The 13,760-nt window shown below is 31.8% G+C and overlaps 1 protein-coding gene and 1 pseudogene across 1 annotated transcript; one reads left to right on the top strand and one right to left on the bottom strand.

Moving 5' to 3' along the window:
• Nucleotides 1-1,224: 1,224 nt before the first annotated feature.
• Nucleotides 1,225-9,968, bottom strand: LOC100260684 (beta-D-xylosidase 1-like; annotated as a pseudogene).
• Nucleotides 9,969-10,179: 211 nt separating this feature from the next.
• Nucleotides 10,180-12,018, top strand: LOC100265897 (glucan endo-1,3-beta-glucosidase). The gene is made up of 4 exons (XM_002275424.4): nucleotides 10,180-10,298; nucleotides 11,242-11,270; nucleotides 11,371-11,605; nucleotides 11,719-12,018. Exons 1-4 carry the CDS (start codon nucleotides 10,232-10,234, stop codon nucleotides 11,748-11,750), a joined length of 363 nt encoding a protein of 120 aa, XP_002275460.1. The 5' UTR covers nucleotides 10,180-10,231; the 3' UTR covers nucleotides 11,751-12,018.
• Nucleotides 12,019-13,760: the final 1,742 nt, after the last annotated feature.

The following is a 13,760-nucleotide window of genomic DNA, read 5'->3' as shown; positions in this document are numbered from 1 at the left end:
AGGAAACAAATGGACAAAATTTCTTATGCTTTTGTAATGGGAGCATAATGTATACTCAAGTTTATAACTGTCCAACATAGCTTATATAGTATTGGGTACGCTTGGTTGATAACAAAGTAATCCACATATTGATGATAGAAAGTAGCCAAAAAGGTGTTACATCACTTGCAAGACACTAAAGATTACATGTTTATATACAAAAGAACAAACAATTTCAAAATTATTAGTTATTATAATTTAGATTGTGTTACCTATAAATCAAGATATTGAACTTTTCGCTAATGGAAGGAACTATTCCATTGAAGAGTTATAATCAATCATTGGCAATATATTTTATTATGGATGCTAAATATGTAGCATGTTATAAAGCCACATATCATACAATATGGTTAAAATTTTTGTCTTGAGGTTACATATATATTCTTGATTTGATAATGCAATCATTGAGTATATCTAGTCTAAAAATAATAGTGCAATACGATCTCTAAAAATTATATATATACGAGGATCAAAACATATGGATATTAAGTAGTTGGTTGTAAGAGTGTTCAAAATAGAATTGTCTTTATCGAACATATAATTAATACTGCACTCATGTTTGTAGATCCACTTTTTAGTTTTTCAAAGATTATGTTATATGCATGGGCATAGTAGAAATTCTATTATGTGTTGGGTTTCATTAAAAGTAAGATGTCATGTGATCCTGTTACAATGTTAATAAAGATGATAATATTTAGTGATAATGATTAAACCTTAATATTGGATGTATAAGACTTCATGAGACCATTATATAGATGAGTTAGTAGTATCAATATTACTTTGCTAATGTCATCTCTAAAGCTCGTTGATTTAGGTCAATGGAAGTGTTGACGCTATAATCTTTAAGGAGTATTTCTTTTATCGTGTGATTCAATCATTTTAATGGTTTGGTATATTAGCGGTTTCATGGGATAGAATCTAATTGTAAGGGATACAACCTTTCCTTAGGAGTTTCTATATGACCATATTATTTTTTGATCTAGTGTACAAATACAATTATACATGCTAAGTGAAGATTGTTAGCCTTCTTCTATAACTGATTACCATAAATACATAGTTTTAACATGAAATAGTAACAATTAGGTCTTTACTGTACTATGCTCTTACATAGTTGTACACAAACTTGCACCGCTTAGCCATGACCATCAAAATCTAGAACCCTAGATTAACAGTTGAGTGGTTCTACTACTTTTGAAAGCTAATATCAATGGGTAATGAAGTTGGACTATCTCCAATTATAATTTTGTGTTCACCTGATGGCAGAAGCTTGTAAGCATTGTAACCAACAATGCCCAAGCTCTTGCAAACATTGAATTCAAACTTCACATTTTGGCTCCCTCCAGCCGGCACAAAAACCCTCTTGAAACCAATCACCTGCTTAGCATGAGTCCCCACAATTCCGGTAGGTGGCTTTGAGTAAACCAGCACAACCTCATTTCCATGCTTGGCTCCAATGTTCTTCACTTCAATGTCCAACTCAAAGTGATCCTTACAGCTGAAGTCAGCAATCAGAATTGCAGGGCATGGAGGCTTCTCAGTGTTGTTTGCCATGTAGTACTCCATGTCACGGTAAGGTATGTCCTCGCCTAATTTTATGTTGAACGACATGTTTGAGGAACGTAGTGTATAATTGAACTTGGTGTAACTGAGTCCATGGCCAAATGGATAAACAACCGAGCCATTGAAGAATTTATAGGTTCGACCGGGATAGTTATTGACCGGTCTCAGAGACATGGACGTCATTGGCAGCATAGAAAGATAATCGTTTTGATGCCATGTAAGGGGCAATCTTCCTCCTGATCATAAAGTAAATCCACACAAAAATGAGTGGAAATGGATGGTCAAAGCATGAAACATCTGGCCGGATATAGATCTACGTATAATGATAGAATAGCACTTACCAGGATTGTATTTCCCATAAACAACGTCTGCAATAGCTCGACCACCTTCTTCTCCAGGGTATCCAGCCCATAAGATAGCTTTAACTCTATCATCAGTCTTGGAAAAGGAGATATCAACTGCACTTCCTGACATGATTACAAGAATAATTGGACCTTTAGAGGCTACTATTACCTGGAGGATAAGCTCAGTTTGGTAGCCAGGAAGGAGAAGATCATTTCTGTCCAAACCTTCCCCCTCAACTGTTTTATCCAACCCAACAAGAAGTATAGTAGCATCTGCATTCTTTGATGCTTCCACAGCCGGCATTATAAAGGTCTTGTTATCGCAGGTAACATTATTACATCCCATTTCGTATGTCACTTTTCCATATGCAGAGAATCCATCAAGAGGACTGGAGTATTGGCATGGTACACCTGTATATTTCATTGAAATCTATTGGGTCACAAGATTATTAAGTTTGGTTTATACATAGATAATTAACTCCTATATATACCTGCGTAATTTCCAAGCATTTCAATGGTAGCATTGGCGTGAGGTCCAATCAGTGCTAGGTTTTTTAACTTAGCAGGGTCCAATGGCAAAGTTTCATTGATATTCTTGAGAAGAACAATGCCTTGTCTTGCTGCATCAGCGGCTAACTCAATGTGTTCTTTAGTGCACAAATCTTTCTTATCGAGGGATTCATAAGAAGGGATGCCATCAAAGAAACCGACTTGCGTAAGCACAATATAGAGATTCCTCAGTGATGTATCTACATCTTCCTCCCTAGCTTTCCCTTGCATTACTGCATTTTCAGCATAAGCCTCGTAGTAAAGTCCACAGTTCAAATCCATGCCTGAATTAACCAAAGAAGAAAAAAGGAAAAAGAAAAGGTCAGTTGAGGATTGAGGGGGGAATACCCAGCTTTGAAAGTTAAGGTTCCAACAAAGGATCACTGGCCTGCTTTGAGAGATTGTTCAACAGCATCCTCAGGTGTGTCCTCCAGATATTTGTGGTAGTTCACCATTACTTGAATGGCATCACAGTCTGAAACTATGTATCTGGAGATGAAATTAAAATCCAAAACAAAAACAAGTAAATTGGGAGTTTGGAAATCAAAAGATCAGACTTGGGCTTGGTATTTTATTCCTACCCATGAAAACCCAACTCTCCTCTAATGGTGTCCCTCAAGAGCTTTGGATCAGCGCAAGCAGGAATGCCATTGACCCGATTGTAGGAGCACATAACACTGCTAACATCTCCATCTTTAATACACATCTCAAAGGGCGGGAGGAAGCTCTCCAACATGTCTTGCTCAGTCACCTTCAGATTAAAAAAAATAAACAAAGTTGAACCATTTTAAGGACAAAAAGACAGTAATTTCTCTAGACAAGTTTGCATACCCTGGCATCAAAACTAAAACGATCAGTGCCACCCCAGTTTTCGAGATCATAAGCGGCATAATGCTTGCAACATGCAGAAACCTTAAGAGGTCTAGAGTTCAAGTCCGCATCCTCAGTTCCCACAACATCTTGCCAGCTACATAAGGATACATGCCAGCTACATAAGGATCTTCGCCTGGTGTCTCTAAGCCTCTTCCCCATCTGGGATCCCTTACTATATTAATTTTTGGACTCCAGAACGTTAATCCTGCATGCCCTAGATTGTACATAGCTCGTGCTTCAGTTGAAACTGCCTGCAATTCAGTTCAACAAATACTCATTCAAAACTGAAGAAATTTTAAATAAATAAGATTGTCAAACTTGGGAATGGCAACAAGTCAAGTAGATTCGGTGCTCAGCCTAATGTGAACAGCTTTGATTACAATTCATATAAAATTTAATTATTATTATTTTTTGAATAAATGAAAAATAAAAATATTATTAACTTTTTATAATGAAAATAAAATAAAAACTTTATGATAAACCTTAGTATTTATTTGGATACACTTTTAAAATATTTAATATTTTTTAACAACACATGGTAAGTCTATTCATTTTCTACAAGAGTTTCTATTTTTTTATATCAAATTTTTAATTTTTAAAAATAAAAAACAAAAAAATTATCCCAATGAAGCTTTTATTCGTTTATTTATAAATTACATTTATTATATAATTTAATATGATTGAATATTTTAAATAGAATGTGGTGGATATAAGAATCTAGCTAATCACATGGCCTCGCCTAATAGGATAGTAATAGATTTAGGGGTTTTTAAAACTTCCACAGCTAATTACAAAAAAAAATTCTTTAAAAATTGTACTTATGAATTATCGAGGACTCCACAATAGTTTTTATCGCATCGGAAGGTATCTTTCGAAGAAATACCTTTCATAATTTTCATATCAACCACGTATCGAAAAAATTGAATTTATGTAAAAATTATTTCTTCCATAATCCTATAAAATTGAATCTATATTAAATGTGCATTTTTTACAATTTTGAAATTTCTCCCTATAACAATATCTAAACATGGTCCAAACTACCGTAACGTTGGAATTGAAATTATTTTCCAATATACCGTATTTTAATATTTTATTTTTAAAAGTATTGTACTTTTATAAAAACATAAAAATCTATAGATTTTAATAGACAATAGGGATATGCCCAAATGGAAGTGACTCATCCAAAATCCCCTTACATCTTAGTGGTGCTTAGGAAAATAATACATCAAGGCTTTTCTCATTTCAGAATCCTCAATGGTTAAAGTTCAATTATATCTAGGAAAAACCAAAAATAATCTTTAACCCATAAAGGTCCTGCCTAATAAGATAAAAGAAATAAGAAAAAGCTTTCCTCACACCTGGCCAATCTTTTTCCAGAGTGACTCATTGAAAGTCAATGGGGAAACTCGTTGCACCTGAGACTTCATCATCAAAGAAGGTGCCATGACCACCATCGGCCACACCATGAAGCGCCTCCGACCACCACTTGTACTGAGGCAGCCCTATTCTAGCCACTCCGAAAGCTTGATCTCCCAACTGCGACACCTTCTCTGACAGCGTCATTTGATCCACCAAGTTCTTAGCCCTGACATGATATGGAAGTGATGAATTGCAGTACGGAAATTCCTTCATATTCAATCCAAATTTGGCAAATCGGGCCGGATCACATACACAGTTGAATCTACCACTCTCAGTCACATTTGCAAGAGCTGTTCTAGCCGTATCAGCAACAAATATGCACGCAACATAAATTTGAAGTAATATGTGCAAAAATCACTAACTATTTTTTTATTATTTAATCATTTTTACATATTTTACTTTTATGCTAGATATGTAAAATTGAGGAGATTCGCTCCAGCCTTGGGGCATAGGGTGTTACACTAGGAGTGAGGAGTGAGGTCGTAGTTATGAAGGAAGGTTATGATCATGATATGGATTAGAGGATGTTGGTTATAATGGTAGTTCAAAAAGAAAAAAAGGAAACCCTCGTGGCTAGAACTCAATCTAGCGCATCTAATGGTTTTTCAAAAACAATAAGCAATATGAAATTCAATATCTTATTTACGAGAAGGATAAGGTTTCAAAGGGAAGAAGAAAAAAATGAGAGAAGGGATTAAAATTCTCATACACTTAATTATCTTTTATATAAAGAGTAAAAAGATTTGTTCTTTAACGACTTCTTTGAAGTTAGTTGCTTGGCCTGATTAGCACTGTCGGGTACTTCGGTTGATTAAGGTGTATATTACTTAGATGTTGAGTCTCATAGCACAAGGTTAAGTCTCGGTACAGTAGATTTTTCAAATCAAGGAAAAATAAATAATCTATCGAAAAAAAAAATCACAAAAATCTAAGTTTAAAATTTTGTCCTAAAAATTGTATTGGAGATGGCTGGACACTGATATTCCAAGAATTTTCATCCATGGATATCATTAGATGAAGAAGGATATTAAATTTAAAAAAAATGCAAAATAATTTGAATTTCATGAGAATATGATTTAACCCTGGGCTTTAATTTGGTGGTAGCTTGTTGAAAAAATGGAGTTGGGTCCGGTGAACTTTAGGCCCAGAGCCCAACTCTACATGCATCCCTACTTATGGTTTGAAAAGATGAAAATTTTCCAGATTTTGATAACACGAGATACTAGACAGAGTATAATCAAGAAAAAAAAGTTGAAAAAAGAAAAAAAAAACGTAGGGGAAGAGAGTAGAAAAGAAAAAAATAAATTTAAAGTTAATTAATTATTTTTATATATTCTTTTAATTTCACTTTGTTTATTTATAATTTTTTATAAAAAATTAAATAAATTTAATTAAAATGTATAATTTTTTTTTATTAATTTTAATTATATTTTATATAATAAATTACAATAAATCAAATACGAGAAAATTATTTTTTTAATATTATTTTTTTAACATTTTTTTTTAAATCAAACATAGTATTAAGACTTTAAGACTTTAAGATAATTTTGTTGTAAATTCATTTCATTTATTTTTCCTATTTTCAATTAAAAAATAAATAATTTTAAATACAAGTATTTTTGTTAATTATTATTATATTTTATTTTTATTGTTTTTTTAATTAAATACAGCTAAAGTAAGGATGGCAAGGGAAGGTCACCCATACCAATCCTGATTACATAAATAAATTCTTATCCTCCTTCCTCAAAGAAAATTTTAATATATACTAGCCAGCCCTACCCTGTTCATTTTTAATTATTTATAATTTTTTATTTTAAAAAAAAATATATTAGAAATAAACTTATAAATAAAAACATATTATAAATTTTTGTAATTTTTTAGAAGTAAAAATTTAATTTTATATGTTAAGAGAAAAAAAAATTATTTAATCATTTAATTTTATATAGACATATACATTCAAGGCAAGACCTGGATTTGAGGCCAAGGGAACCACGATCATTTCACATGTAAAATTCTAGAATCTAACATATGAATGATCTTGACTAGTAAAACTAAAACTAATTAAAATATCTAAATATTAAATTCGATGATTTTCTCAAACACTTAATAATTTTAAAAAAAAATTATAACTAAATTAAGTCTTTTAAGTAAAGAATCTTAAATAATTTCTAAAAGAAACACTCTTTCTATTTTGATCTTTCCACACCAATGTCACTTGTACTTGAAAAGTGCAATAACAGAGAAGGGTGGGCTCGATGATTTAGTAAAGAAAAATAATTCAATAAGAAGGATAAAGTATATAGTACTTATCATTTTTTTTTTTATAAGTCAATTGGTAAGTAAGCTTTTTGAAGTCAATAATTAAATTCACTTACTTCGGAAAATTAAGCCCTTTCAATTTAAAAATAGAACCAAATAATATATTTTGCGTAATCAATTCATATTCGAAAGAATTGTATAAATAAACATTTTACTTTCATAGTAACACTATTCCTAAATAGTGAGACTTACACCAAGTGACTAATTTCAATTTGTTCTGTATATGGAGTGACTTTTAATCAATGATATATCAAAAGTTAATAATAATCTTATTAGCTAGAATTGTCCGCATCACTATTCTATCAAGGTTAACGAAGGTCAACAACTTATCCCTTGTCAATCGGACTAGAGTTACTGATAACCACAGTTTTCAAAATCATTTTAATTAATTGAAAAAGTAAAATTCACTTTATTCTGAATTTATTTTATAAACAAAGGAATAAATTATAACATAGTTTAGAAAAATATTACTTTCATCCACTATATGAAATTTAAACATTTTGATATTTAATAAAGAGACCAAAACAAATAAAGAACTTATTGTACTATCAACCCTTATCTTAAAGAAGTCATTCAAATTCCACACATTTAGATTGCATAATAAAGCAAATGCTAAAATTTTCTTTTTTCTTAATTCTTTGAATTAAAATTCTCAACCCTTTTTGTTTCTCTATTTTGTCTTCTCAATTTTTTATAATATGAAGAAACCATAAAATTTAAAATATATAAATATCCCTAAATACAAGGTAGAGATGTTACAAATCAAATAGGGAAATAATCAAATTAAGTGATTTGTTTGATACTGAAAATAGGGATGACAATGAGGCCGGTTTTTTGGGTACTTGTCTTATCCCTAATGGGACGGGTTTGAATTTTAAATAAATGGGTTAAGGATGAGTTTGAGATTATTTTTAAACCCGGGATGAGTTCGAGACAAGTTCGGGTATTGCTTTGTCTTGCCTTGATTATATATAAAATTAAGTCTAAAAAATAATTTAATGTAATTTTTATTTTTCTATTTTTAATAATAATAATACTTTTCAGTAAAATAATTTATAAAAATTATAATATTTTAATTATTTATAAAATATATTTATTCTAAATTTTAAAAAAAAAAAAGTTGGGTGGGGCAAATATTGGGAAATTCGCCTAAGCCCACCCCACTACGTTTAACTTTTTTAATGGAATGAGGATGAAAATTATTTTAAATAAGTAGGACAAGATTGGGATTGGGGTGACCTCTCCTAAACTCTCCCCATTGTCATCCCTAATTGAAAATACTAAATTAAGCATGTTAAATGCAAAGAAATACCATAAAATGAGTCTTCTAACACTCTGCTAACTAAATCTCATATACCTTCCTTTATATATAGAATTAATTGATTAAAATTAATGAAATAATCCTCATATTTGTGAATTTAACATCTTCCATGTTTTTTTCTTGAAATGTAATTCATTTTTGACATAAATACCCTTAATTAATTCAAGTATTTACATGTAAGTTTTAAAAGAAAAAATTATTTTTATAAGAAAATAATGTGGGTATTTTTGTCAAAATATGATCAAAAAATAATAAATAGTTAGATTTTCAAAATTGAGTTTCCAATAGCCCTTTTAATCAAATAACCCTTATATATAGATCGATAGTACATAATCATACACTTTTGTAACCCTTGTATAAATAATTGTTCACTACAACAACAACCTTTTTTCTCCTTGTAATAATGGAATCGGGAAATTCTATAACCTCAATAAATTTTTAGATATTACATATATATATATATATATATATATATACAAGTGATGACTAATCATAAATTACCAACAAGGTGAAGAAATTTTCTTCATTTTGCACCTTGTAATTCATTTATTATTTTTTACTTAAATTTTATTTCTCCATATGTTGCTTTTATACTTTATACTTGAGTCTAACCATTTAGATGTAGTTATACACTTAAAAAATAATTTGATAGGGTACTTGTGCATGTTTGTCATTGGTGTCTTTGTATCCCTTGTTTGGTTCTTAAAAAAGTAGAAGAAAAATATGAGAAAAATGAAATAAAAAAGAAAAATGAAAGAAAAGAAAATAAAAAATAGGTTTTAAATTAATAAATTATTTTACTTACTTATTTTCTTTGGCTCTTTACACTTGTTTTATATATATATATATATATAAAGGTTAAATAATTTAAAAATTAGGTTTAATTAATCTTAATTAATTTCATTTTATTTCATATTTTCCATGATAAACCAAACTAAATAATCATAATCTTTCCAAATTAGACCAAGCTAATGCACCTTCTTAAGTTGTTTTTCCTTTTTCTTCATATAATTTTACTCTACATCAGTACAAGGCACATTCCATGCAAAAGAGAATACCCATTCTTATTTTTTGGCCATATAATTTACTAATTATGTCCATTTGTGGAAAGGCAATAATGGGATGTTGCCAATATCTGAATTCTGACCTGACCTAAAGTCTAAATGGGCTTGAAGGAATTTGGGTTTGGATGGTAATGGTATGAGCCACTAATAAAAGATTACTAATCAGGGTTTTGAGTATGAAAAATAGTTTTCTACTTTCAAAACCAAAAGTTGTTTCTGAAAATAATTCCCAATAGGCTATAAGTTTTTCTAAATGGGTTATGAAATCCTTCTCTACGAAACTTAGAAGTGTGAGATGCAATATATATAAGGACAGCATTTACGCGTCATCATATTCATTTTGAGAGGCAGTTTCAATATTCTTTTCCAAAACTGAAGAGTTAAGAGGACAAGAAACAAAATCAAGCATACAAGTTACTGTGGAGGCACATGGAGGGTCACATCCATGTCCTCTCTGCAATCAGGTATGTTCAGGGCCATGGTAATCCTATGCTTATTAACATGCTAGAATTTTCAATTTTAGCCACGTGTCATGAGCTGAGACCATTTTAACATGGATCTGCATGTCTGATCATCAGAGGCCATCCCATACGTTCAGCCCTTCCTTTCATATTCCACTCACTGTGGTAGCCGTTGAGAATTACACGACTCTTCCTTCTCTCTCTATATATTTATTTGAACACCCTTTTATCACACAACCCACCATAGTTAATTTCTTCACTATCGTTACACAAATCACAGCCATGGCTGCAAAGTCTCCTTCTCTTCCCATTCTCTCTATTTTCCTTCTCCTTTTGTTCTTCAACTCGGGTACCTTTTATACTTTCTTCTAAGTTTCTGAGTTGCAGTTCTTCACTTTCTTTTGGCTGATTTTTGCTCTCATTTCTTGTACTTACCATTGTTTTGGGTTGTAGGTTTACCATATTGTTGATTCTCAATTGGGCCTTTGCTTCATTATGATATCACTCTTTTCCATGCCTACATATGATTCCCTTCTGTAAATTATGAAAATGAGTAGTATGCCTATCTTGCATGTGTTTTTTTCATTATGATTTTAAATTGGCCTTTATGTTTTTCTTCTTCAATGGCTAAGGATGTGGAGGATAGAAAAGGAAATTTTGGAGTTTTCAACCTCACTTAGTAGTGGAAGAGAATTTTCTCGTTAGATTCATCATGATCGGTACAATGAGCTTGTTTGCGGTGTACGTTGACTTTTTTTATGACCGATTACAATTTTTTAGTTAGATTTCAAATTAGGAATCACGAGTCTTGTCAATATAAACATTCCAATTATCAAGTGGGGATTTGCGGAGGTACCAGTCTGTGAATGACATCTTGGGCTACCTTCCCCATAGGGTACTTGGTTGGTGAGTACCTATTTTTGGTACTACCAAGTAGAGGTTTCAAATTTCTGTTCTTGTCCTCCATTTTCTTGGAGTGCCATATCTTATCAGTTTTCTCATAATCCAAACACAATGGGCGGCACAAGATTGAAAACCCCATGTTTCCTTCCAAACTGGATCATGTTTTGATGTTTGGATGAGTATCATACTTCTCAAACCCTGCATTTGATCTGAATTGGATTTGAACTTGCATCATAATTGGTTTTTACTTGTTATTCCCTTGATATACAAGTGGGATCCAACTTACTAAAGTTTTCAAATCATTTCAATTCTAAAAATTCATAATGTTGGTTTGAATGGTCTGATCAGTTCTCCAAAAGTTACAATGTAGTTCATGATTTCTTTTGCAGGTGGTACTTTGATGGTGGCAAGTGGACAGGTAAAAATCAAGGCTCATCTTCCACAATGTGTTGAATTAAAGAACTGCAAAGAAATTTGAATCCCAATTGACCAAAAGTTAATGGTGTATAATTTCTCAGAAAACTTGGTGTGTGGCAAAGCCTTCATCCACCTATGAGGAGCTAAAAGACAACATAGACTTTGCCTGCTCGCATGTAAGCTGCGACATTATTAGAGATGGGTGCCCCTGCTCCACCCCATATACTCCCATCAACCATGCCTCAGTTGTCATGAATCTCTACTACCAGCAAATGGGGAGAAATCAGTGGAACTGTGATTTCAGAAACTCAGGCCTCATTGCTGTGACCGATCCAAGTAAGCCATTCATTTGTCACTCTACAGTCTATGCAGTTCACTTCCATATACTTTGCATTATACAGCAGTTCTTTCTTTTCTTCTTTTTTAGTTTAGTTTGTTTTATTTTGCAGGCTATGATGGTTGTCAGTACGAGTATGCTTAGGAATCGATCAGTATGTGTATGAAGCTGCCATGAATTACTAGATGTTCTGGATTCAGTTTATATATAATATAACCCATGGAGAGGAGGCTCTCATCCTCTCTTTTTTACCATGAATCTACTTCATTTTTCTGTAGAGAAATATGAACTTAGTATACTTATTGACATGGGAACTTTAGTCTGAAATAACCTTGGGAGGTAGGAGTTCCATGAACTTCACCTCTCATGGACTTTATACACATCTTTTAATGAAAATACTGAGGTTTACATCTGGTTTGGCTTTCAGCCTTCACTTATCCAATCTTGCTTTCTTGGAAAGTGCTGTTCTAGGGAAATTCTAATGATCAGAAAGGAAAATATCTTCTTCTTTAATGTGCGAAACTTAAGTTTTTTTGGGTGTCTGGCACTGGATGTCAATGCTATCTATAACTTGCAAACTGATTTTGAAAAACTTTGTCATCAAAAGTATGTTGTAAAATCAATGATTCTACAAATTTGTGGGTTGATGATGACATTGGAAGAAAAATTTGTCAGGCATGATCCCTACCTTGTTAGCCCTATTGAGCCAAATAACAACTCAAGAAAGATAATGTATATGGTACTGAGAAATTGAGATCTTAAATCTTAATGTGTTGTAATTGGAACCAAGGTTAGCACCATAAAAAATATTCAGACTCAATATTAAATGAATCAGGTTCTCTTTATTCATCTGAGACTGCAGCCAGTTGCAAGAGAATGGTTCCTGATCTTACCCGATACTCCAAAATGATCAATGGACTATATCACATATTCTTTAGAGCACAACCCACCCTCTAAAGGTGCGGTGCTTTGAGTGTGGAAGGGTATCTACAAAAGTTGAAGATAAGAATGGACATTTACAATGACGCTAGATTCAGAGTCCAATGTCTGAATGCTGTATTTGCCAAGCACCTCAAATGAATACAAGCAAAATTCATACTCCACGTACTCAAATTTGAATGCCTTGTACCACCTTTTGATTCTTTGGATAACTATGCATGCTTAGGTTGCTAATTCTGCAAAATCATATGCTTGGAATAGGTTTTTTCCCCACTTTTATCTTAATTAAAAATTATTTTTACTTAATTAAATTTATGGAGCCTAAATGAATGGAAATTGTCAAGGTGATAATAATGTTGTAACGACCTATAGCTAACCATATAGATATTATCCACGTCAAGTCCAAGGTCCCTCATAACTTTAAAAATAGGTCTACAAGGTTAAAAGTTGTTTATACATATATAGTGTCATGAATTTTTTCTCTTATTCGATGTGAGACATCACAATTAACCTTCATACAAACACAATATCCCCATTGTGTTCCATGATATTGTAGAACTAAGCATATAGGCATCCCTAGTAGGATTAAACAAACTCTCACATTAGGATGGGGAATCAACTTTAATGTCATTTATAACAACTTGCTTCAAACCATATAAATATTATCTATTTTAAGCATAAGAGACAACCATGACTTTAAAATGTGTCTACAAGGCTAAGAGAAAGTTATACATATATAGCATTAGAGACTTTCTTTTTTTATATCCAATATGAGAAGTCACAATCACCTCTCATATAGACACAACATCTTCATTGTATCTCATGAAATTGCGAGGTCAAACAAACATACACACCTTATATGACCAAATAAACTCCCACACAAAAGTTAGAGATTAACTTTAATATCATTTGTAACAACTCACTCCTAGTCATGTAAATATTGTCCACTCTTACCTTGAGAGGGTCCCACAACTTTAAAATTAATCTACAAGGTTAAAAAGAACCCATATACATATATATGATTGTAATATCTCACATCACATATAGGAAAAAGTTATTGACATTGTATTATATATGAGTTTTTCTTCATTTTTCAAACAAGTTTTAAAATCATGAAAACCCTTTTAGGTTCATATTAGATACTATTTATACAATTGAGAGTGGATTGTTACAAATGGTATCAGAGAGCGTAAGAGTTTGTACCTTGTAAAATAT

The sequence above is a fragment of the Vitis vinifera genome, chromosome 10 (assembly GCF_030704535.1).
Source record: "Vitis vinifera cultivar Pinot Noir 40024 chromosome 10, ASM3070453v1".
Classification (NCBI taxonomy): domain Eukaryota; kingdom Viridiplantae; phylum Streptophyta; class Magnoliopsida; order Vitales; family Vitaceae; genus Vitis; species Vitis vinifera.
The sequence above is the reverse complement of the archived record's forward strand: the minus strand, read 5'-3'. Positions and strand labels throughout refer to the sequence as shown.